Below are 25,785 nucleotides of genomic sequence, written 5' to 3' on the forward strand. Positions count from 1 at the left end.
GAAACAACACAATTACAATTGGTCACACAAAATATGACAACTTCCAAATATATTTGATAATAATCAATATACCATGGATAAGGCAAAGCAAAGGGTAGTAAAGCATAGTTAAAACAATAAAACAAAGGGAGAGCAGGTAATTTAGCTGAAATATTTTACTTCAGTTATTTACCTCAGATCCAATTTCATAACACACTGTTTTCTATATGTCTAAAAGTCTAATGAGAATCCTATTTTATCTGTCTTTTAAAATAATTAAAGCAATTCATGCTGTTACTGAACATAATAATAGAAAAAGGATATGCTGTGGTTTGACAATTCCATCTTACTTTGCCCTCGCCTGTGCCCTCACCACTTGAGCAAAAGCAATGATGCCTTTAGAGATACTCTAACTTAATAGCACGGCCATTGTCTTATCAACAAGGTCAAAGACTCAGTACTTTGACTTTCTCTGAAAAGAAATAACTAGAAGGGCACTTTAACCATAACAACAACAAAACCACCGTGGTAGTGCTTTTTTTTATTGCATCGTTATAGTGTATTGCAGTTTATTTTGTTGCACAGCAGGTATTACTGTTATCTGCTGAAACTTCTTGCAATGAAAGCACAGAAGCAGTACGGGATCTTGAAAGTTAGAAGCAGGTGGTGGCTTTCTTTCAAGTTAAAAAGCAAGCAAGCAAGCATCATTAAATGCTATGGTCACGGTACAGTAATGTAATTTATGTAAGCTTAAAACTTTTTTCCCCTGAAAGTCTGCAACTAGACAAAACTTGCCCTTAACAATGAGGCTTAATCAGGTCACAATGACTCACTATTAAAGGATTAAAACATAAAGGAAGGTCTTTACAAAAGTGATCACATGATCAAGCAGTTAGTACCATACAAGGGATTGAAGGAAGAAGAAAAAAAAAAAGCTATACCTCAAAACCAAAAAAAAATCATGATTAGAGTGAAAGGAAGGAATTTGTAAGGGGCAGTGAGCTAGGTCAACGAGAATAAGCAAGATAACAATGAATTAATCAAACGTTTGTACTGATTAAAGATTCTGTCTAGACTTGTGAATTAAAACTGATCTGGTTTTCCACGTTTTGTAGTTTTCCTAACTTTATGGCTGCTATGTTGCACAGAGTATTGCACATACACATATAATTCAGAATAGCTTGCAGTGGAATTCAAGCTAGTACAAGAGCAAAGGGTGGATGCATATATATGCATACATCAATCTAGGTACTGTATTTCAGTAAAGAAAAGATATATTTTAAAATATTCAGTTTGAGCAAATCTACCATCTATAAACAGTTATACATTTTGACAAACCGGTAGTAAATGGTTGTTGTTTCTGTAACTAAAGTGTAGAATCCTAATGAAACATGCAAGGTTGTTACAATTGGAATTTTAACACAAACTGTTATGATTTATTGGAAGTGGATTTCATGCTGGCTAACAGTCCAGGAGTTTGTTGCTAATCATTCATTGTAATTGTATTTACTAGTAAACGGTTCTCCCTCATTTCATTGAAATCAAAAGAACCCCACAATGGGCTATATTTTAATACTGGTAATGTCAGTGGAAGCCCATTATATTCCCTTGATGTCTGCTGGTGTTATTTAAATTAAGAAAAAAGCCCAATACCACAAAATCCGAGACGCTGGGTGGTCAACTTAAAGGTAATTATACTCTAGTTCTGACCAGCATGTAAAGTGCCTAAAAGTCTAAACCCTGTTTTTATTGGAAGCTTTGAAGATCAGAAAAGTTGAATGAATGAAGTACTGTAACTAACATAGTTAATCTAAAATGCCCAGGGCTCATTAAAAACAGCAATTAATAATGGATTAATTACTCACACACATGTAGAGGTCTTAAATGTATCATGAATAAAGAATAATAAGTTTACTCTCACTGCATTGTTAAGAAATACTAAAACAAACATAATACATGAAATGATAAATGTTTCAACTATAAGTCTTTCTCAAAGGCGGGGTTTCAATGCAGTTTAGGAACTACAAATTCTCTCTCCATTGTCTTGAGAATATGACATAGCATATACATACCACGCACATTTTTCCCATTATAGGAAGTGCACGGCCAAAACATTGTACTGCTTAAAAGGGTGGGTAAGTCACCTTGTCATGCTAAAAAGCTGAGCAAATTGATATGACCGAAAGCCGTACCTTATGTTCACGAGGCTTCAGCACTGAAGATCCCGCTTGTGACTTTCTTCTATAACTAAAGACAATACCAAGCAATTATTTATTACTAACTGAGGTCTTCTGCAAGAAGGAAAAAATAAAGATACACTACGAGGGGTTAAGAGATCTCTTCATTCAGTATTTTTTTTTCATTTGACACCGTTTATTCAACGTCTCAAATTATTGCCATAAAATGATACAGCTTTATTAGTTTAGTAGTTTTCTGAGCAAGGTTATAAAACAATATTGAAGCTTCTACAAATTAAAAAATGCATCACTTTGCAATAAATAAATAAATAAATAATGAAGCCCTTTGCAAAGAACAGAAAGATATTTTTTTTTGGTGATCGGATAGCTGAAACATTTAAATATACCCTCCCGTATTTTCATATTAATTAGGTCATTTGTATTTGGAAGGAGGAATTTCTCTCCCTAAAAGAAAACTTAATGGAAACCAAAATTACCTGAAAGGTACTACAAATAGCATGAGAAAAAGGAGAGATTAAAGGTTTAAAATGACACATCTCCCTGTTTTATGAAGGAATCTCCAGAAGCCAACCTGGTGAGAAATTACACCTGTTATTTTATCTTATTAGAACTGACAGTGAGCCATTATTTTAAACATCTCCACTATTTTAATGATGGTCAATTTGACTATTAAACATTTACCAATGTAACGATATGTCTTCTTGGAAGAATGCAATTACACAAAAATGGTATTGCAACCATTTCTTCCTCAAAGAGTGCTAAGCAGACTGTGAAGATCATTGCAATGGTGACACATGACAGCGGGCTACTGACTGAATGTGGCTGTTGCTAAATATTTTCTGCAGAGCAAATCGATGACAAAAAATAAAACAAAGCCCTACTGCACAGAAGTTCATGCTGTGAACTGCAGTGAACCTTAAACCATCTTCATGCAAAGCTCATTGATGTATACAGAAAGGAAGTACTCAAAAACCATTACGGTATGGAACTATGTCCTCCAGCTAATCTACTGTATGCTGGAGAGTTTTGACTACTTTGGAGTCATAATAGTGTGAGTTTCATAGCCTCTTCTGTAACACTTATCCTTGTACTGTAGGCAACAATTCCATATATTTTCTTATAGCATATTTACACAATAACAATACACTATTTCATAAAAACGACTATGGTACATCTTTTGTTCAACTAATAGCCAAAAGGGAATAATGCACTGCTAGCCCTGCATTAGAAGTCTACAGTAATCTAAAGGCATGTACATATGTGGTGTGATATTTGTGAGCTCCGTTACAGCCTTTGCCCAAGTCTACATCCCAGTCTGATGCTAGACTTAATCTCGTAAGCAACTCCCAGACTTAACTCTTTTGTGTCAGAATGGCTAAATCTCCAATATACTGTACTCTCACCATACAAGAAAACTTGTACTATAAAAATGCTCTATAGAAATGGACAACTAAACATAACAATATTTTTGGAAACGGATACTAGAATTCTCAAAATAAACAGACTGTTGCAGACAGCTTGTTAAACAATATTTATTTTATAGGAGTAATAAACAAGGCTTTGAAAACCATTTTATATATGTTTACAACGTCCTGGGTAAGGGCGTCTGCTAAGAAATAAATGATAATAATAATAAGAAGAAGAAGAAGAAGAGGAAGAAGAAGAAGAAGAAGAAGAAGAAGAAGAAGAAGAAGAAGAAGAAGAAGAATACAACATTCTCAAAATCAAAGTGAAAATAAAGCTAGCATGAACAGCAAATGTTCTGTTTTTTTAAGTCTTTGGTTATTACCCCTTTAATAAAACATATTGAGAGTGCAATTCAGGTCAAAGAGCAATTCCTTTCATGCTGACACTGTGCCATAGAATATGTCCATTCACGTAAACTACTGTATGAACAACTACTGTATGAACAACCAACCAAGAGTTTTAATGGTAGGATTACATGTCCTTATAATGGGGTAAAGATGAATCATAATAATGCTAAATATTTTTAAAAGATGAGGATTTAATCAGGAATAAAATGTAAATAAACATTTGATTACTTTGTGATTCTTTGCTCGGCTTGATTTTGATTCCAGACAAGGAATTCACGGCTGTACCTATCAAGAGACAGGTAGAGAGAAAAGGGTAGGTGGCTGGCATGAAGGAGTTTCACATTAAAAAGGTGTGTTCTGTTAAAATACTCTTAGGGGTAGATTTGATAAAAAAATAAAATAAAACTGCACCCATTTAAGATCCTTGTTATTTTTATTTTATGGTGCTAATCAATCAAGCATCCAGTCATAAGAGAACACCCCCAAACAGATCTCTGCAGTGCAAAAGCACCAAGCGCTAAGTTTGGTTGAATGGCACCATAGAACAGGAAAAGCTGTATTTTTTTTTATTGAATCTCCCCCTTAGTATATCTGTAAACATCACAGGCATGATTCTCAAAAGTTTTTTACTCCAAATTGTTATTAGAACTTTGTTTCTAAAAAAAGGAAAAAACACCAATTACAATTATAAAACTAACTAGAATCTGATATCTTAGCCATTACCTTAGACAGACAATACTGTCATAGCATCTGCACTGTGTGTTACAGAAGACGGTGGCAATGAGCTACTTCCATTTACTGGATATCCTAGAAAATTCCAATTGTGTATTTATACAAAGATGTAAGAATCTACTTTCGATGGCTGTCATGACCTATTTCCTTTTCAAGGGTTTCCTTCTAATGCAATATAAACCAAGTTTGTACCTAACTCTGTAACCTAACTCTGTAACTGTACAAATGTGTATCCAAATTGGACTACCGATTCTAGTCCTGTCGTGAAGAGGTATGGTGTCTGTTTTGTTATGCCTGTGTAACAATGACCTCCATGACTAACTGGGTTTGTGTGATACGGAACATGAAGGATGGACGGACAGACAAACTGGTGGACAGATGAAAAGTGTAATTTAGATAATAGCGCAGACAGTAGAAAACAACTTATAACTAGGCCCTAAATGAAATGTCTCAGTTATTCTGATTACTTTATTGGTGGAACATTTTGCTCTCTGAAAAAAATAAATCATCCTAATGACGATTTGGAGTAAAAAGCTTTGAGAATCTACTTGTTTAGCATAACGTGCATGCATAATAATATAATGTACTGGGCTATATTTATAAAACATCTGAACATTAGAAAAAGTACAGTATGAAACTGCAGTCATCCTAATTTTTTTAAATGATTTATGAATACAGCCCAATACATCTGTTATGTCTTACAGTTTGTAGATATAGTAATAACCATAATCTAACTCAACATTCTCCAGTTTAAGTTTGTAAACAAGTGCCTGTCTACTTAGGGAAAGACAGTGTTTAATGTTAAAATGTATGTAGCTGGGCTCCGAAAAATATAGCGTTATATGTCCCCACGTGTTGCTGCAACTGTTTAAATAACATACCTATAATTTGTCTTTTCAGTGTTAACATCCTGGCAACTTCTTACACTTATAACTTTAAAGCCTGTTTCAAAGTTCTTTTCAAAATGTCCGCTCTAGTGCACTGGGGTTTGAGATATGTCCTCTAAATCACTGCAGGAAAAAACATAACAAGTGCTCTGGCTTTTCTGTTCCGTACCACATCATGGATCGTTATTGCTGTGTTACCTGTTTGACAATGTGGGCAATAATCTTTAAAGTTATAAGTGTAAAAAGTTATCAGGATGTTAACAATGAAAAGAAAAAATTACAGGTACGTTATTTAAACAGTTGCAGCAACACGTGGGGACGTGTAACGTTACATTTTTCGTAACCCCACTACTTACTATTTAAGTCAATGACAACTCTCCTTCTGTTGCAGTCACATTTATAAGTGTGTTGATTGGAAATCACTTAGACATGGCCACTGGTTGTCCTTATGTAGGATGTGCTGTAAATGCCGTTAATTAAAAGAAAGTACAGGAAATAATAAAAAAAAAAACAATCGCAGCTCTCCTCCAGCCACCGTTTCTAAATTTTATTATCAGATTAGTTACTGAGCTGCTTAGTCTCATACAATTAAATCAACTTTTTAATTACAAATAATTGCCTTGATTTACTTTCCTACATCTATCTTGCTTGTGTTGTCAATGGGTTGTATACACAGTTCTCTTCCATTAATGTTTGTATTAATTTAAAATAAACTGAACTGTATATTAATGCATAACAACCTTTTGTTTATCATGGAAATTAAAACAACAAGACAAACTATTTTAATTGCATTTCAAGACTTTGTATCTTCTGTAATCCCCTTGAACCTAATAAACAAATGGTATGTTGTCAATTCACTATTGCGCCTACACACGAAATAGAGTCTGTCAACATTTGCTAAGCCCACTATTTATACCATAGCTTGCTCTGACACCATGTGCTCTGCTGAATGACTGTTATAAGTAAATTCAGCCAAGGAAGCTAATTATTTATATATGCTTGAAAATGTGTCTTACAAATAAAATGTGAAAAATAAATCAAAAACACTTAATTAAATATCTACAGCACAGCTAATCATTTGATGGTTTAGGCTGTTTATTTCTGCAACAGCTACCTTTACATCATTTAAAAGGCCCCCAAGGATTCCCATGGACGAATTGTTCACAGAATTTCCAATTATCTAAATAGGATCTGTGCGAATTAAGCAACACATATTAGATAATGTAATAGGTAGAGTGATATACTGTACTGTACATTCAAATAACTGAATATGAAAAACATATTGCAGCTATACTCAAATACATAGGAACACTACTAACTACCAACTTTAAAACTGCGGCACCTTTAGGTCTTATTAAAAAAAAATAATAATAAAAAACATATATAATAGAGCAATTGTTTTATTTATGAAATGAAAGTCTGTATCCTTGTTAAAATCAACTTATGAGTGAAAAACCGGCTAAAAAGTAATCTGTTTCATATTTAAAGAGATATGCTTGCAGACTACCTCATGCCAAACAGTGTATAAATAGGGTGTCACCCACCTGGGATCCTTTTGAATGCTGTCAATGGAAGGTGACCTTGCCAAGGTCCCCTCCGGTGGGATGGCTGGCCCAGATTTGCTGTATGGTGAATCCACAGAAGGACAGTACTGAAGAGTGCGGTAAGGGTCTGCGTAATTGGAGGCCGGGCCTGCTGCATAGCTGGCTCTCTGATAAGTGCCCATGGCGTTCTGGGGACCTTGCTGGCTGCCTGTGCGCTGCAAGGGTACGGAGTCAACACCAGGGGAAGATGGGGCTACGACAGGAAAGTAGGGACAAAGCAGAACATTCAGGACTTGTTCACAGAACTGGTTTACTAGGTCTAGGCAAAGGAACAAACAGACATACAAAATAAAAAAAATAAAAAACAGGGGGTTGAGAGTTGCAAAAGCAGTCAGTTTATGCATTTAAAAAACAAAAACTAAGTTACTTTCTCTTATTATCCAGAGTAACCTACCAACAATAACACATCATTCCACATTGTTTCTGTCAGGAGTTTCTTGGTTGGGATGTGCCCTGTTCTCTGGCCATAAAAACCATATTTTAAACTAAATAAGAACATTATTGAAGGCTCCATTCACATTCATATCACACCTGAAGTGCAAACAGTACAATGTACAGATAATGGGTTTGATAATTATACAGATAAGAGGAATCAAGTGATGCTATGGTGGGTGGGCATCTGACTTCGACTGAAATATTTGAGCCTTAGTGAAAAATATAAATAAGGCTTTAATTACTTGATGGCTGAGTAAAACAAGTGTATCCTTCCACGCATAAACCAGTTGGCTAAACTCCCTTTAATTTAGGGTGGCATAGTTTTTAGCCACCTATTGAATTTTCATGTCGCTTTGTCCACGTACATTATATTCACAGGAGACTGATTGCCCCCCAATCCTTTCTCGCCAGCAGCAGTAAGAAAGACACAAGGTTATAATTTGTTTTAACCAATACCCTGTTAACCAGCTATCCTTTAACACCTCTATAAAAATCCCTCAGACTTAGTTACAGTCGTAATCCATCATCTCCCACAATGTCTCCTGAATGAATGTATAATTAATAATTAATTAATAATTATTAGGTATGCTTCAGTAGTGGGGTTCTGGAGTTCAGATCTCTGCATTAACTGGAGTCACATCACCTTTTATTGTTCACTTTTAAGGCAATTGATTTACATTTTAGGGGAGGTCTAAAAATCAGGAAAAAAGACATGAGTCGTATCCAAAGAAACATTGAACAGAACAGAGGAAGGGTACTTGTGATCTACTCATCCCTCATGAAAGGGCTTTTTTTATAAAAAAAAAACCTTGTGAATGGTACTGCATGAAAGAATTTAAACAAAGGGTGTGATTAACAATGAATTTACTTTTTCAAAGTAACTAAGCAAGGAATCAATTTTTTTTAAATGTCTGTATTATTCTGTGCAGTTTACAACACTGGGGGGGGGGGGGGGGGGGGGTGTAACAGAGAGCGAATGAATCCAAGTCAACAATCTCCTGTGAGGGCGCTGTGTAATAGGAACAGTGTGCCCCGGACTGGATGGTTTGACATTTCATTCCAAGGTCAGCCGGGTCAGCTATCCAGGAGTCACAATACCAGAAGTCATCGCCCTAATACGGTAGGTGATGTGTCAGTCATGGATTGGAGGAGGCATGACTGCACTTGCTACCGAAGGTGTATCAGGGGATGTGGCCAAGTTATCTGTTCCTCTCCACTGTTAAGCACTTGCACCCGGAGCACTCACTGTTGGACTGGTGATCGTGTAGGTGTTATAAAGTGCATGTTTGTTATTATTATTTCGGGACTGAACCCCATGGTTTTGACTGGCTGTACACATTGTTGTGTATAGTCACTCTTATTATTTAAAAGCAATTAATAAAGCTTCGTTTTCACCACTGAACTGTTGTTGGACTGTTGTTTCTAATCACTGCATCACTTCTACACCTGTGCACTACAAACCACTTTGCCACAGGGTGTGGAAAAAAACCCCAGAATGTTTAGTCATGGCACCTATGAATAAGAAACTACAGTATACTGTACCTATGGATATAAGAACAGAAGCACCATTGACCCATTAGGTGAACAAAAGCAAACAAAAATTTCAATAATAAAAGTAGTCATTTGTCAACAATTTAATGCAATATGGGCCTATTACATTTCTGACAACTTTCAATGCAACATGATTTAATCAAACGGCTAAATATTTTGTAAAAAAACAAGTGAACGATAAAGATTATAGTTTAATAAATCTGCAAATCTTCAAAGCAGAAATATGGGGGCATTCTCAATCACCATCACTCAGTGTCACTAATTTGCAGCCAATACTCCTATTGCCATAAAAGGAACAGCCCTCAGCAAACACAAATGACAAGAAGGATAACCTGGCAGGGAGCACCTATATTGCATTTTGTCTCAAAGTGATCTTGTAGATATGCACATTAAAAAAGTACACTACGAACAGAGTTAGTAAACTGATCTTTTAACTGTGACAGAGCCTTAATGTATCACTCTTGTTGCCTTGCAAGTCCCACACAAAAACTTCAGGGGGAGTTTGTCTACATCAGTGGTTCCCAACCCTTATAAAAATGATATAGCTACCTTGAAATCGGCAACTGCTTAGAGCAGAAAACAAGTAAAAAGGTCTAATTAGCAAATTATCAGTTAAATTAAGGGTCTAGTTAACTAATTGAGCGCTCAGTTGGAATGAAAACCAGCAGACAGAGGGGGTCCCCAGGACCAGGGTTGGGAACCACTGGTCTACATGATGCAGTGGATTAATGTTGTTTTGGTCCAGGGATTTGATTAGAAATACAAAGAAGTCTGAAAGATCAGAATTTGGGGCAGATATGTTTTCCAAAATCGCTACCATTGCAGTGCATTTTTTAGGACTAGAACCTAATTTACAGAGAAACAAAAGAAAAGTCTGAAATCAGCCAAGCATTTGAACACTTTCTCATCCCTGTAGATTATTAATTAAATAAGTCTGGTATCAACTCCGTGGATGGCATTTATAAAATCAACACACAGTTTGACAAATTTGAAGTTGAGTACATGTACAGATAATTTCAAAATAAGAGCCCAGTACAGTGTTGAGTGGGTATAGAGACTAAACTGCCCCCTTGTTTAAGAAGGGGGTCTCTTCAGGGCAAGTTTTCATGGAATAAGTGTTTCGATCCAATGCCAAATTACTTACTTCTGTAAGTCACAGTAAATAAAATGTCAGACATGAACAGTAAAAACTTTAATGATCACTTTGGGGCATCTAGCCCCTCATTTGGAAATTTCAGAAGCAAATTAAGTAAATGTCCTTACTGCAATGTATGAACACTTACTAGAATTTGCTGGCATGAGTCCTGAATGATCTGAAGGTCAGATATATTTAGGACAGCAACAAACTAATACTGAAAACAATTAATAATTAAAGACAGAGTAATGCTGTAATAGGGTTGGGGCCATGCAGACAAGGAGGGGGCTTCTGTTATAGAATATTGTAAATAAACAATATTGTATGTAAATAAACCAGCTCGCCTGTGGGGTGTGTCAATCCCAACATTCGAGTCTTGGTCTCCTGTCAAACACGCAGCGAACGTGCATCCACGTCATCATCAACATTCGTTTCATGCATTGTACCGAGTCCCCTGTTACAGATGCCAAAGTCAGTTTTGATCATTTAAAAGTAACAACAATGCAGAACTCCGACTAACACAGTCAATCCAATTCCATTTATATTTCCATCAATGACAGACGTTATTCTTTCAGGTTTTAACTCATCTGGAAACTCCTCAATTGTCATTTCACATCTGTGTTTACATTTTGAAAACAGCATTCCGGAAACAACCGACCCAAAATGTGTGTCCTTTGAGTACAGACATATTCTATTTAGGACACCTGGCTTATTGTGACCTGTGTAATCAAAGGAATCTTAAACACACAACAGTTTATTGGGGCAGGGTCTTAGCCATGTTAAATGCATTCATAGACTGACACAGAAAATGAAATGAAATGCAATGCATTAAAAAAGACATTACAGGCAACAGATGTGTAAGAACTGAAAAATCTATATCAATAAATCCTTGAATTAAAACTGAGGTCAGATAAAACCTAGGTGCATATTATAAATGAGATTAAAGAGCACATTCCAGTTCTTGGATGTCAGATCTGTTTTATGTCTTTGCATTGCAGGTTTTTCTCTCTTGCTTGAGTTCTCTCTGCATTTAAAAGCTTATATTATCTGGGGGACCTTGCAGTTTTCCTCCTATGAGTAGGCAAATTAAACTTGAGTTGAGTTAAAATGGTTCTTAAAGCAAAACAGGTGTATTTTTCCAAGGCAGTTTACAGCTGCTGTATAAGCAACTTGTGTGTAACAACATGTAAGTGAGAATCGTAGGATTTCGGATTTTATTTATTAAACAGAGCTCAAGAGATCTTAAGATTGAACAAAATAGAGTATGAAACCATGCGAAGCAAACAGATACATATTATAGATGCACCATTTTCTAACCTCATTGAGGTCAGGAAAAACAACAATGTTATGTCATCAGTTAATCAGTACTCTCTTTCAGGAATGTCAAGACTTTTAGTTTGTTACGTGTTGCTTGTTGCATGTGAGGTGTGTAGTTGGGCAATTGTATTCTATACAATGGTGCTAGTATGCAAGAGGTGCACAATATACAACTGATGTAACCAGGGATACAGTCATTCACATTGTACACAGGGTGTGTTATACACATGGTTTGTATTATATTTTAAAAGTTACTGTAAACAGTTACCTAGTTAGTTGTAGATGGCTATTCTTTTAGTTGGCCTTGGCCCTACTTGACCCTCAATGAAAGTTCTATATCTGATTCTTTTTTGGTCTCAAAGGAATTCATTCCCAATATTTCACAAGACAATTGCTCTTAGCGACAGTGGCTTTCCGTTCCTTGCTCAATGAAAATTAATGAACATAAAAAGTGAATGCAGCAAAAAAAGCACAAGGGATTTCAGGCCTGCAGTTTATCCAATCATTTTCTGCCCACCTTCAATGTCCAATTAGCTTTTCTGAACAGTGGGTAACGCTGCCCTTGGAGGAAAATAATCTAAATGTTCTGATTTCCATTACAGTAATTTCTCACCTTGGCTTGGACATATATGTAAGAAATTTAAAATTGAGGTCATTTTGCAATATTATACCTCCTTAGTGCATTGTAATAGAATATACTAAATTACAATGCATACCGTATTCCTTCGAATTTAAGATGCCCTCGAATTTAAGATGCAGCGCACATTTCCCACCCTCAACTTGAGGAAAAAAATAAATAAAATAAAGATGCACTTACAAAGACGCATTTACTCATATTAGAAAACTACGTATGGAGGCAGTTTGCAGCCATCTGCTGTCACACAGAGCATTACAGTTATGCACTGCTTCTCATTTCCATTACTAACATGTTTTTCTCCCTTTTTGTGAACTGTGGTGTTGCTTGGCATGTAGAACAATACAGGGGTCTGATTAGAACTGAACCTAATAATGAAACACTGGAATTGTTTCAAATTCCTCAGGAAGCCCATGGCACTTTGTGACAGGGAAGACCCTGTCACCTGTTCAGCTGCGCTGCTGCTGTGGGAAACAGGAAAGCTTGCCTGGAGCTGAGCTGATCGGGAGGTCCTGACTGGCTGGGTGGGCATGCGCAGGGAGCCTACGCCTGTTTAAGAACACAGTAGCGCCAGTTCGAGGCTACTGCACCACAGCCATAACTACACAGGTAGGCGCTGAGCAAAAGCTTGCTTTGTTTACATCAAGGAGGAGAGCGCCCGCTCTGCAAGATAACTACTACGGAACCCTTCAACTGCCAGTCAGTCACGTTGCTGTTTGTGTACTCAGCCTGTCACATCTTTCGTTGGCAAATTTAATACACGCATAACTATGCTGTACTCGAATATTATTATACCAACACTATTACATTTAGCAGTGTGATTACACACTTTATAATTTTTAAATCATTAAGAAACTACAGTTGTAAGTACTTTTGAGTGGTACCTTTATTATTGTGACATATGGATTGATAAGAAGATTCACATTCAAGAAAATACTGTTAAAGATGAGCCTTAGAAAAAACCTTCCTACTTAAAGAATCCTTCTTGATTTGGTGAAGCTTTTTTAAATGGATGTTTCTCTGAAACAATCCCATGGCACTAACTGTTGCTAGGTTACCTAAAACATTCCCAAAAGTATAGGGTATTAGCGTTCTCTCATAGAAAGTATTTGTGGTAACCAAAAACACAAGGTGTAAACAACATTTTGGTAAAATGTAGCAAACAACTGAATTTACAAATACAATTAAGGAGTCTTTTGCAGAACCCTTTTGTATTTGTTGTTTAATAAAAAGCAACACAAAATTAAGGAGCCCTCTTTTGAAGCAAGTGCAAGTGAAAAAGCACATTTTCAGAGACCAATAAAATCACTGCGAAGTGCACATATGTTCATTTTTACACTTTGTTGCACCATAATGAGATTTAATTACTCAGCCCACAAATTGCCAGCAACTCTTGTATTCCTACTGAATCAGCTATAATATGTTTACAGCTGTAGACCTAAAACATGATGTTCCAGAAGCATTCTGATTTCAATAATATAATAGTCTAAATGTAAATGTCAGATTAAAATTCCTTATTTTTTTAGCACAAAAATAATACATAACTTTTTATTTTATTTTATTTTATTTTATTTTATTTTATTTTATTATTATTATTATTATTATTATTATTATTATTATGTTTCCAGGCCATAGGGCTAGGAAACCTATTGTTATTGCAACAATGATGATGATTCTTCTTCTTCTTCTTCTTCTTCTTCTTCTTCTTCTTCTTCTTCTTCTTCTTCTTCTTCTTCCCGCCAAAAGTTGCTCGAAAACTCACAAAATTCGGTAGGATAGTAGATGCTTATGGGAAGTTGGTAAATGTTAATTGATCCTGGATGACCACACTGGATGACATCATCCACTTACAAAACTGGCTAATAACTCCTGAGACAGTGCAGATAGAGTCATGGTAACTATGGAACACATATAGTAACACATGTGTGCTCTATAAAAAAATGTCATTGCCTGTGACCTCTGACATTTCCTAAAGGTCAAATGTAAAACTGGCTTATAACTCCTTATAGACTGCACATAGGGTCATGGTTATGGGCATTCTGTACTATTTGCTAAAGTGCTTGGTACTGGTACTGCATTCTGCTCTATTTGCTAAAGTGTTTAGTACTGGTACTGGCATTTTGCACTATTTGCTAAAGTGTTTGGTACTGGTACTGTTACTGGTACTGGAACTGGAAGCCGTAAAGTTGCTGGCAACTCTAGTTATTATTATTATTATTATTATTATTATTATTATTATTATTATTACTATGATGGATATGTTTCAATTTCAAAGAAAGATCACCATTTTTTATATTTTTGTTTTATTTTCCAGAGCTATAGATGATCTATTCAGAGGGATGAAGCTTTGTGTACATGCAACTGCCTTTAGAGAATGTAAACAAATGGGTAAACTAACATGGTCAATTGCAGAATACCAAATTTAGTCCACTTGATGTATCTAACTAGTGGATTAAGCAGTTTTAGTCCACTTGATTGGACTAAAGTTAGTACACCTGCTAATCCCAATTGCAACGTACCAGAAGTTAACCACAACAGGTGCATCGTTTGCTAAATCAGACTAAACAAGATCTCGATTGCAGCGTTCCAAATCAGATTCGTGATGATCCTGTAAAAGTGGATTAACTTAGTACTGTGAAGGATAAGACTAACTTAGTACGCTTGCTCATCCTAAGCATTTACTGCTTATATTTTTTTGCAGAGACAGTACATCTGAAAACTTTATTCCGCAGATTTCTTATGTCTGTCACGTTTGGGTAGTCAGATCGGTGAGAATAAAGTAATATATTGTAACAAGTTTTGTTCATCCAACCCATACAGCAGCAAAGCATAACACAGGTCAAGGCATTCAACACACATGGGGAGAGACAGGGGGGTCACACCAAACGACTCACACACACTATATGGTAACACAGCACACTTGCCCCAGACAGGACAGAATGGTGGTACACACAAGGGGAAACAATAACTCAAGAGTTAATGTCCGCAAAGGCGAACAGAACAGTCCACTTGTCCTTCGGAGCTGATAGAAAATCCAGACGCTCAGTCCCAGCATGCCATGCTCTGGCCATATGCTAATTAGATTAGACGTGCTGTCTGTTCGCTACAATATATAGGCCCTTCATTTAAAATAAAAAAATATGTCTTTCTTTTTGTACAGGGATCCCTTTAAATATTTATCTGACACTGAATTCCGCAAATCAGATTATACAGCTATGGCTAAATGTTTAGCATCACCTAGAATTTTAGGATTGATATTTAATAATAATAAAAAAAGCTATATGAACATAATTCAGATCTTTTATTTAACATCATGTAATCAAACAAACTACAAAATGATATCGCAAAAGTCTACCGGAAGGCATAATAGTAGTACATTATTTCACGTTAGATTTCGAATTTTTGTCAGTTTTTCATTAAGTATACAGAAAACTACAAAGCTGTATGTAATTGAATATATTAACATAATATTATTTAGCAGGTTTCATTCAACTTTATGAAGCAAAATTTGTTAATTCAACAGGGTGATGCAACACTTTTGGTCATAGCTGAGTCCTCATTATCGCCCTAACTTGTTCCACTTGTTCCAATCAGTTAAACCATTTACCGGATCATCTATTTGGTACGCTACAATCAGGATTAACTTAGTACAGATTGGCAGTAGTTTCTAGTCTGCATTTTAGTCCACTTGATGTGGACTAAGTCACTGGTACACTGCATTGACCCACAAGATCTGGTTTCTGATGCAGTATGGCATGTATGTAGGAATGTAGTAAACAGTGTACCCAGGAATCATATTTTTCTTTAAAAATGAACATGCTTTTTGGGCACCGTTTAAATAAGCACCATGGCTTGATTGTGCTTTTAATGAAACCTGAACTTGAGGCACCCCCAACATTGGGATTATGTTATCTTTAATTCTAAGACGTCACGTCTGTTTTTTTTAAATTCACTGTTCTAGTGGTCCTAGACGATTCATCTTAAAAGGGCTTCTCAGGTCTCTGTTGGCACCCATCCCTTTTCCTTGGCTGTGCTGACATCCCCTTTTTACAACAGCCTCAGAGCAGTGCAATATCCTTCTTGATGCTATTATTCTTTCAACTAGGTTGATTTCAGGATGAAAATCAAAGTCCAATCTTACACATGTATATATACCTAACATTTGATTGGATATAGTATTTTCGTATGATAAACTCACATTACATTTCTTCATTCTTTGTATCTAGATGGCATTTTATTTGGTTTACAGAAACAAATTAAATTGGATGCTCACTGGACAGTTCATCTATTATTATTTTTAGTGTTTCTACTTCTAACTAACCAGTATAGACAGCGCCAGTTTAGCAAAATGGGGACAATCTTGAGTAAACAGACGCCTACTGTGATTGCTGCTTGATTATCTCTCATCAAGAAAAAGCCAATTCACATTAACATTGTTTTTTTTTTAAGTGTAACTCAGACATAAAAATGTAATGTTTTGTAGGCGCTATACTGTATATGGAACAAACAATGTACATACAATGGCTGGATCATATCGAGTCAGTGCTGTCAATGGTGCTCCTCAAAACTTTTGATATTGTTATGGAATTTCTTGTTTATTTAATGTGTAGTCCAACCCCCTTGCAAACTATTTTCAAAAGCATTGTGCAGCTTTAAAGGTTTACTGCTGTTGTTTAGAAAGCAGCAGTGATGATGATGATGACACTGAAGATGACAGGTGTCAATATTACTGATACTGACCCAAGATGTTGATACTATGATATTACTGATATTGGCCCAGGCATCATAGTTTGTAATGGGATTTGACAAGAGGGTTAATTCACCCCTCAAGGTTTACCTGTACTGGTGCGATAAGTGCCAGTGTGCCCGGGCTGCAGCGGATCCCCTTGACTTTGACTGAGACTCCTCATAGGGGGCTTCTGGTAGACTCTGTCCTCATAGATGGGGTCAATATGATGCTCTGGCGACTGCAGAGTGCGAAGCTCAGAGCCCAGGTGGCTATGCTGGCTGCTATATGACCCCCGGGATCCTGTAGGAAATAGCTTTAGCTTAATTTCATAACATACTTGAACTTTGATTAAAGCAATGTGTTCAACAGGATCCTTCTTTCAAAATGCACCTAAAACAGCAACAGCGTCCCTTACAGAAAAAAAAGGGGAAAGAAGATTAGAGGCTTTTTTTTTTTTAGATTCTACAGTTTTAGAGCTATGTGGTTAAGAGTAATAGAAAAAATATAAATTCCCCTGTGGAACTTTACTTGATTTAGCTTCGGAAGAAATGCAATTCCCTTAATTTACAGACAATAAGAACCTTAAGATGCAGCCCTTCTTAATCACCTTATCAGCATTGGCCAGCTGTCCACCTCTCTTCCAAAACCTGATTTGATTGTCCCAGGGGAAGATCTTCAGGAATAAGTAAATACTGAATAAGCCCAATAGAAACATCATTTTGTCACAAATTGGTTGATAAATCTGATTGTCTGTGGCGCAGGACTGTGAAAAGACTAAACACGTCTATCAGTGTTATTTCTTTCTTTCTTAGCAGACGCCCTTATCCAGGGCGACTTACAATTGTTACAAGGTATCACATTATACGTTATTTCACTTTATACAGATATCACATTATTTTTACATACAATTACCCATTTATACAGTTGGGTTTTTACTGGAGCAATCTAGGTAAAGTACCTTGCTCAAGGGTACAACAGCAGTGTCCCCCACTGGGGATTGAACCCACAACCCTCCGGTCAAGAGTCCAGGCTGGAGATTAAGCACCCATCCAACTATTAACCCAGGAATGTCTTTGACTGTTGCAACAGTGCCACAATAATTGCCCCACACTGAGGCATATTGTGTATGCCAACCACAAAAGCCAGAATGTATATTTATGATACATAGACACCTGTTGTCAAGGGTGAAGATATGCACCATCATGAATTCAGCTAAAAACACTTGCAACAGCTTTTGAAGCTGATGCAGATATTGAGTAAGTAGAAAACTTGGCATCAGAATCCTATATCTTTCATTTGTCTTTTTACAGGCTTTAAATGATAAATAACGTCAATGTATTGCTCACCAAGACATACGATGCTAAAAACACAAGTATAACATATATAGAAAAGATGTTAATTAAATAGCGTAATTATTTTCTAATCTGATTTTTAATCTATAAGCCGTAAGGGGTTTTAGTTCTTGATCTGCGGCAGCATACATAATGCCTGTGCGAATTTGGTAATGCTTGCACATAGAAGATGAGGAGAAAATGTGGAAGACCTAAATGAAATGAATAGCTTCAAAGGAAATATAAATAAAATAATTATAATAATTCAAAATAAATTACTAACAAAACAAGCTAAGAGCCAAAACACTGAACATAATATCAACTTGCACATTATAAATGTCTAGGACTGTCTAGTTCATGTTTTACCCATGAACATAGGATATTTTATAAAAAATAAATGAAATGCATAAGGGCTTAATGACATAGCAAGTTTCAAGCAAGTACCTTGAGGAATTTCCTCCAGCAGCAAATGTCTTTAAAATCAATAAAACTATGCACACTTCCAGATTGTCAATTTTCCAGCTTTGCTCATAATGGAACAGTAAGATGTGGAACATCATCCTATCATCTGAAAGTAGAGGATATTAGTAATTCTTTAATAAGCTGATAATGGGGATACTGTGCCAGTATAGAGGATTTCAGACTGGTGAGACCATAATACAATTATAGTTTACCTCTTATAGATTTGCACTACTATAGCTTTCAAAAACATCCATAACAAAGGCAGTTCTAAAAGAATGCAACCGTTTTTAAGCCAATTAGTCTGAAAATGGTTTTATGTGTTATTCAGTATAGCTTATACTGCAGTGCTTTGATCCTCTGCAAAGTGTTGAAAAAAAAAAAACAGTTTGGATTTCTAAGTATATAGTTCTGAGCGTGCCAGGATTTTATACCTTGGGCAAGAGTCTAGAGTGATTGGATTAACAGCGGTCCCATGTTTGATGGTATTAATTAGAAACTATACTGCACCTAGACAATAGCATACTTTGCTTTTTTAACACCATTTTTAAAGTTCCCCTGTTTTGGACAGTTGAAGAAATGGACACTGAATGTCAAAATCTATAACCAGCAAACAATAAGATACAACCAGAAAAGAATAAGTTATTGACATGATTAGTTGGAAAGCACTACCAAATCAGCTCAGGCCAAATAAAGTATACCATATATTATTCCCTAATGTCACTTTCCACATAAATACCAAAAAAATGCCATTATAATTCTCATGCTCAGAAATAAATTTTAATAGGGGACTGAAACAATTGCAATCATAGTATCACTAAGTTGTCCTAAGGGGACATGACAATAATGGTTCATACAAAATAATAACAGATGATCTTATTCGGTACGTTTATTGGCATATTAAATTAGGCATCCATCATAAAATATCCTGAAGAAAAAAAATCATGGAGTGTTAAATAATAAAATAATACATTTAATTATTGGGAAATTTCTACTTTCTGTTTTAAAACATAAATGTAAATAGAATTGCATACCTATTTTTGTTTCCTTTTTGTTTATAGCTTCCAGAATTCCACTTAAAACTCAACACGTTTGTCAAAATAAACACAATAAAAAAAGGTTTCCAGAAATCTATATAATACATTTTCTGGCTCCAATAATGAAAGAACTTGATGCAAAAGGATTCTGTTAACATACAATACCGCACTGTAACGGAAACTCCCGTAAATTGAAATGCACAATAAAAGGATTAAAAAAAAACCCAGAAAGTTACAACAAATATGCACATCAATGAATTTGAATCGATTTACCTGCTAGACTGCCAGGTCTCTGCAGCGTGGCAGTGGCATACAGGTCATGGGAGTGCTTGTACTGATCAGAGGTGTGCAACAGCCGCTTCGTTGGGGACAGCGTGGCGTAATTGCCCACTGTGGAGCTGATCTGGTGAATTGGCGAGGAACAGGACAGGCCGGCCTGGACACCTGGTGGTGAGGCGACCCGGATGGGAGAGGAGGAGAGCCCAGATGAAGACACCACAAGGTTAATGGGAGAGCTGGTGCTGTAGGACTTGGCCAGTCGGCTCGGGGACTGCTTGGGAGACGAGACCCGCTGGGTGGTGCAGTAGCCAGAGTTCTCTGAGGTCGAGCCCACACGCTGAAGCTTGTTAGATCCTACCTGATGCATGGACAGCGGAGAGCTCACACGCTGTGCTGGCAGGGTGGAGCTGGAGTAGTAAGTGGAGGTATGCTGAGAGTCAGGCAAGTGGAAGGCACTCCCATGGCTTGGCACAAAGGACTCTCTCGACTGGGACTGAGAAGGATCAGATCCAGCTAAATGGGCTGCACGACTGGATGTGACCTGAGCAAATAAATACAGCAATAAATAAAGAGACGTCTAGAAAAAATATATATACATTTTTAATTCAAAACCATATTATAACTATAAACTTGTCTTCAAGTTTGAAAAATGAAGTCCACCATCCCTGGATGCTGCAAGTCTTGAAGGTGATACATAAGAAGGCAAATGTGTGCCGAGAATGCTTTTTATTTTCAGATTTATCTTTACTGCCTTAACAAACAAACAAAAAAAACCATCTCGAATCAGTCCCCTGCAGTGGGAAAATAATCAGCACGGCAGGAATCCCCTGTAGTCACACATGTATCGAAACACACACACACACATAAAGGAAAAGCAACAGTGACTGTGTCACACTCCCAGTGTGCACAAATTAAAAAAAAATAGCATAAACGCCTTTTGCAAGCTCTTGTAGCTGGCTTCAAACTGACAGCTGTCCCTAGTGACAAAGTTTATGCCTATCTGTTTGAGGGTTTGACTGAATGAGGCGATCCTTGATTTTTTTCCAGAAATTAATTTATATTTGTTTACAGGTACATTTTATTCTGCTACATATGCATACCGATAAACCCAGGATCATAACCCAGTTCTTTTTAATAATGTGTAGTGTTTTGTTTTTCATCTTTTGTTGGATACTTAAAAAAATGTAAAAAAAAATTCAGAGACTCTTTGTGAACAGGTGAAACATAGAATGTGTGCCCAGAGAACAGCATTTAGAATGTGTGCTCAGAGAACAGCATTTAGAATGTGTGCTCAGAGAACAGCATTTAGAATGTGTGCTCAGAGAACAGCATTTAGAATGTGTGCTCAGAGAACAGCATTTAGAATGTGTGCTCAGAGAACAGCATTTAGAATGTGTGCTCAGAGAACAGCATTTAGAATGTGTGCTCAGAGAACAGCATTTAGAATGTGTGCTCAGAGAACAGCATTTAGGTTTTTATCAGGGATCTCAGGCTCAAGACAGCATATGCGGCTGCTAACGTGAGAACATTAAAATCCTCAAAAAAAAAAAAAAAAAAAAAATGCAGTGAAATATATCGTAGCAGCCTCTTGATCAGCAATTCTGTAGACATTCCAGGGACAAGTTTCATGCTGGGTCTATACTAGCTTTTCTATCCAACTGATCAGTCTCTTCATTGTGATTCTTAGGAGGAGGGCTTACCGGAATGCAACTGTGATCTATTTGTTATATATATATATATATATATATATATACACAGTATATATCTATCTATCTATCTATCTATATATATATATATATATATATATATATATATATATATATATATATATATATATATATATATATAGACACACACACACACACACACACACACACACACACACACAGCTAAAATATGCTTTCCTGATAATTGAAACCTAACCGACACGGATCAATTATTAGTCAGTTTATCAGAATATTGCTGGATGATGTTGCCAAAGGAAGAGATATAAATTTAGTTCATACTCCAAAAAGTTAATAGCCATTTTTATGTCTCACAATAGTCATTATTACAGTATGTCCTCTGCTGAGAGAAAAAAAAAAAAGATGTTAACTTGGACATCAGCTACAGATAAATGTCACAAGAACCCCATCCAAACTACAATGACAATTGTCTTTTGCATTCACTGGATTATAATGACAATAGAAGCTGAATTAATCTATGTGTTTTGTATTCAAAGAACGCTTTTGAAATTAAATCAGGGTGTTTAAAGTTGTTAAACATGCTTGTGCCCACATTACTGTATGCAGTTTTTTAGTAAATAAATTAATTAAATCAATTAACAGAAGCAGACTGAAGGACTGTCAAGACTATCAGACGTTATCCCTACCTGGTTGTAGCTCTGAACTGCACCTCCAACTTGACCACTGCGTGTAGGGAACTGCGATGCTGATGAATCGCTCAGGGCAAGGGTCTGGTTACTATGATAGCTGGCTGTGTACTGGAAAGACCCTTCTGGATTGGAATTGAGTTGCATTGCACTCTGGGAAAGGAGACTCGGTCCTGTGTTAAAAGTAATTTAGAACAGGCAGTGAAGCAGACTTCAGTGAAGCAGAAACTGCATAAATAATTTATCAAGACAAGCTTGGAATTATTGAACACACGTGCTACTGGCTGTCTAAATTAGGACAGCAATAAAAGGTAAATCAGGAGAATTTCTAGCTAGGAACTGAAAACATTTCTGAAACATAAGGATAATATCTGCTCAGTATAATAAAATGTTCACTTCAAAAGGACCAAGTGACCAACCATTTCGAAAATCCTAAACCCATGGCTGCCAAATAATGTTGAACCAAAGTTTTCAAAATATATTAAGGTTGTATCCATAAAACATAAAAGTGTGCCATATTCATAAATCATTTCTCTGCCCTGGCAATTATGGTGGTGTTAATGCTTTATGAATGGACCTTAATGGTCAGTAAGGCCTACTGAATTACAACCTCCATAATATTTTAACATGAGAGTGTATGGTGCAGCAGCTTGTGCAGTATATTTTTGCAAAGTATGTATAGTTCATAAATCCACATTAACATAAATATTTTAAAAGGTAGTGGTATTCACCCCCTGCAAAGTTTTCACATTTTGTTGGCACCTGAGCGTATTCCACGACGCTTTCAAATTAGACTTTACATGTAGAATCTACACAAACTACTCCACAATGATAAAGTTTAAAAAAATGCACACAGAATATAAATAAGTAAGACTTACAGGGAAAAACAGATTAATCTCAGTTGCATAAGTATTCAACCCCTTTGCTACTGCAGCCCTAAATCAGCTCAGGTGCAAATGATTTGTTTGACAGGTCACAAAATTAGTGAAATGGTTTCAGCCTGTGTGTATTCAAAGTGGTTAAAATTGTAGATCACTTCCCAGAAGGGAGTCAGTGTTCACACATCAACAATAAGCCGGTCCCTGCACAAAGCTGTATGGACGGGTGGCAAGAAAGAAGCCATTACTCAAAAAGCCTCATCTTAAAGCATGTATGGAGTTTGCCAAAAATCATGTAGATGATACTGCAGACATGTGGAAAAAGGTTTTGTGGTCAGACGAGACAAAAAATAAACTTTTCGATCTAAATTCCAAGCGTTACATCTGGCGCAAGCCCAACACTGCACATCACCCAGTCAACACCATCCCAACTGTCAAGCATGGTGGTGGGAGCATCATGTTATGGGGATGCTTCTCTTCAGCAGGGACTGGGAAGCTTGTCAGGATAGAGGGGAGAATTCTTGTTCTTGAGTGGCCCAGTCAAAGTCCTGACTTGAATCCAATCAAAAATTTATGGAAAGATTGCAGTCCATCGACGATCCCCAACAAACTTATCAGAACTGGAGCAATTTTCCCGTGAAGAATGGGCAAAAAGACTCATAGCAGTAATTGCTGCAAAAGGTGCTTCTACCAAGTACTGACCTAAGGGGCTGTATACTTATGCAACCAGTAAATTTCATTTTGTATATTTTCTTTGCAAGTTTTGCTGACATTTAACCTCCTCCTCATATAACAGTGTTTAGTGAAACCACTACAGCTTTGAAAAAAAAGTTTGTTTAAAAAACTGTGCATAAATTATTTGTAATTCAACAAAATGTGACATTATTGGTAGGGGGTGAACACTTCTGCAAACAACGATAGATAGATAGATAGATAGATAGATAGATAGATAGATAGATAGATAGTATGGACTGGAGAAGAGGGCTATATTGGGAAATTATTGACCCGAGGGAAGACTATTGTTACCGAGAGGTAGAGATAATGCCCTAAGCCGCAGGAGGTAACAATAGTCTTCCCGAGGGTCATTTATTTTTCCACTATGAGCAGAGTCTGCAATACATATTTAATATAGGAGTCAGTCAAAATAAGAGAGGCAAGGTTGGATAGTAAATCTGACTTTATATACTGTAAAGCCATAAATATTTGCCTTTTATTATGCGTTTTTTGGGTATGAAAAAATATCTTAGTGCTGTACATATAATGAAGTAATATACTACTACCAGTGCAACAGGTGACCTGGAGGTTTTCTGGGTGTGATTAACCAAATATTTTAGTTGCAAATATTTATGGCTTTACAGCATTTTGTTTAAATATAGCTGATACAGCATAAGTTAATAACTAAATAACATAAATAAATAACAGAAAATGTTTTTGAAGTTACTGCAAGTCTTTTTCTTTCTTTTGTAGTATGTTTTGCAATTCATTTTCTGTTAAGTCACAGAATCGCTGCTCAGCAGTTTTTTCATTCAGCCATTTTCTCTTGTTGTGATGAGTGGAAATGAAGGGTGGTCCTTTGAAAAGGGGTGGGACTGACAGTGATCTGAACCAATCACATGACAGATGGTGACTATTGCCCGGTGGTGTAAGGATGTGAGGGTAATAGTTCAATCTATTTTTGCTCCTATGGTGAGGTTTTAACCAATCACAGGCCAGAATTTCCAAGCACTGATTTAATATATCACTGTAAACTGAAAATATAAAATCAATGGATACATTTACTGTGCTTGTTTAAGTTTTGGTTTTTAATTGTAATAATAATAATCATGCACAAACATGCCTGTAAATGCCCCAAAACTTTTTTTTTTTTTAATTTAGATTTAGTAAATGTGTCTTCAAAATAATATATTTTTTTTAAAGTATAATTTGACCAATGATCAATGTTCCCTCTGTCAAAAATTATAATGTGCTACCTACACACAAGCCCACTTCACCACAGAAATTTGAAGAACAACCACAGGATTTAGTAACATTATTGGAACTGTGGATAAGTTTACATGCAAAAGCAATTTTCAGGTACCCTGTTGTCATGCAATTTTTGAATGACACATTTCGACAGGACCAGCTTTTTATTACAACACAATGTGTTAAAATGTAGTTCTGATTTCAGCCCATTTAGTATGCTCTTTCGCATGACTAAATGCAAATGAGCGTGGAACTATTTAAAGGAACCTTCATAGCCTTGCAAGATACTTTTGTCTTACACACCTTAAATCGGATGTTTACATGAACATGAAAAAGTGGCAAATGTTTATATTTTATCATGAAATAAAGATCCTGTTCTATATACATGAGCCATATCACATGGTTTCAGACTACAGGCTTGCGATACAGTAATGTACGGTAATCTTCTGGAAT

General features: G+C 36.3%; 1 protein-coding gene across 6 annotated transcripts in view; it reads right to left on the minus strand.

Annotated features, from left to right (window-relative positions):
- The window catches only part of ctnnd2a (catenin (cadherin-associated protein), delta 2a), a 326,927-nt gene that overhangs the window by 119,942 nt on the left and 181,200 nt on the right, over positions 1–25,785 (minus strand). For 3 of the 6 annotated variants that reach the window (XM_059017244.1, XM_059017243.1, XM_059017245.1), the window contains 5 exons: positions 22,493–22,665; positions 20,116–20,662; positions 17,124–17,315; positions 7,155–7,473; positions 4,220–4,276 (listed from right to left, as the gene is read on the minus strand). In XM_059017244.1, the coding sequence (XP_058873227.1) occupies positions 4,220–4,276; positions 7,155–7,473; positions 17,124–17,315; positions 20,116–20,662; positions 22,493–22,665 (1,288 nt within the window). The remainder of the gene's footprint in view (positions 1–4,219; positions 4,277–7,154; positions 7,474–17,123; positions 17,316–20,115; positions 20,663–22,492; positions 22,666–25,785) is intronic. The other 3 variants (XM_059017247.1, XM_059017246.1, XM_059017248.1) reach the window with 3 other exon arrangements.

Source organism: Acipenser ruthenus, chromosome 3 (assembly GCF_902713425.1).
Source record: "Acipenser ruthenus chromosome 3, fAciRut3.2 maternal haplotype, whole genome shotgun sequence".
In the NCBI taxonomy this organism is placed as follows: Eukaryota; Metazoa; Chordata; class Actinopteri; order Acipenseriformes; family Acipenseridae; genus Acipenser; species Acipenser ruthenus.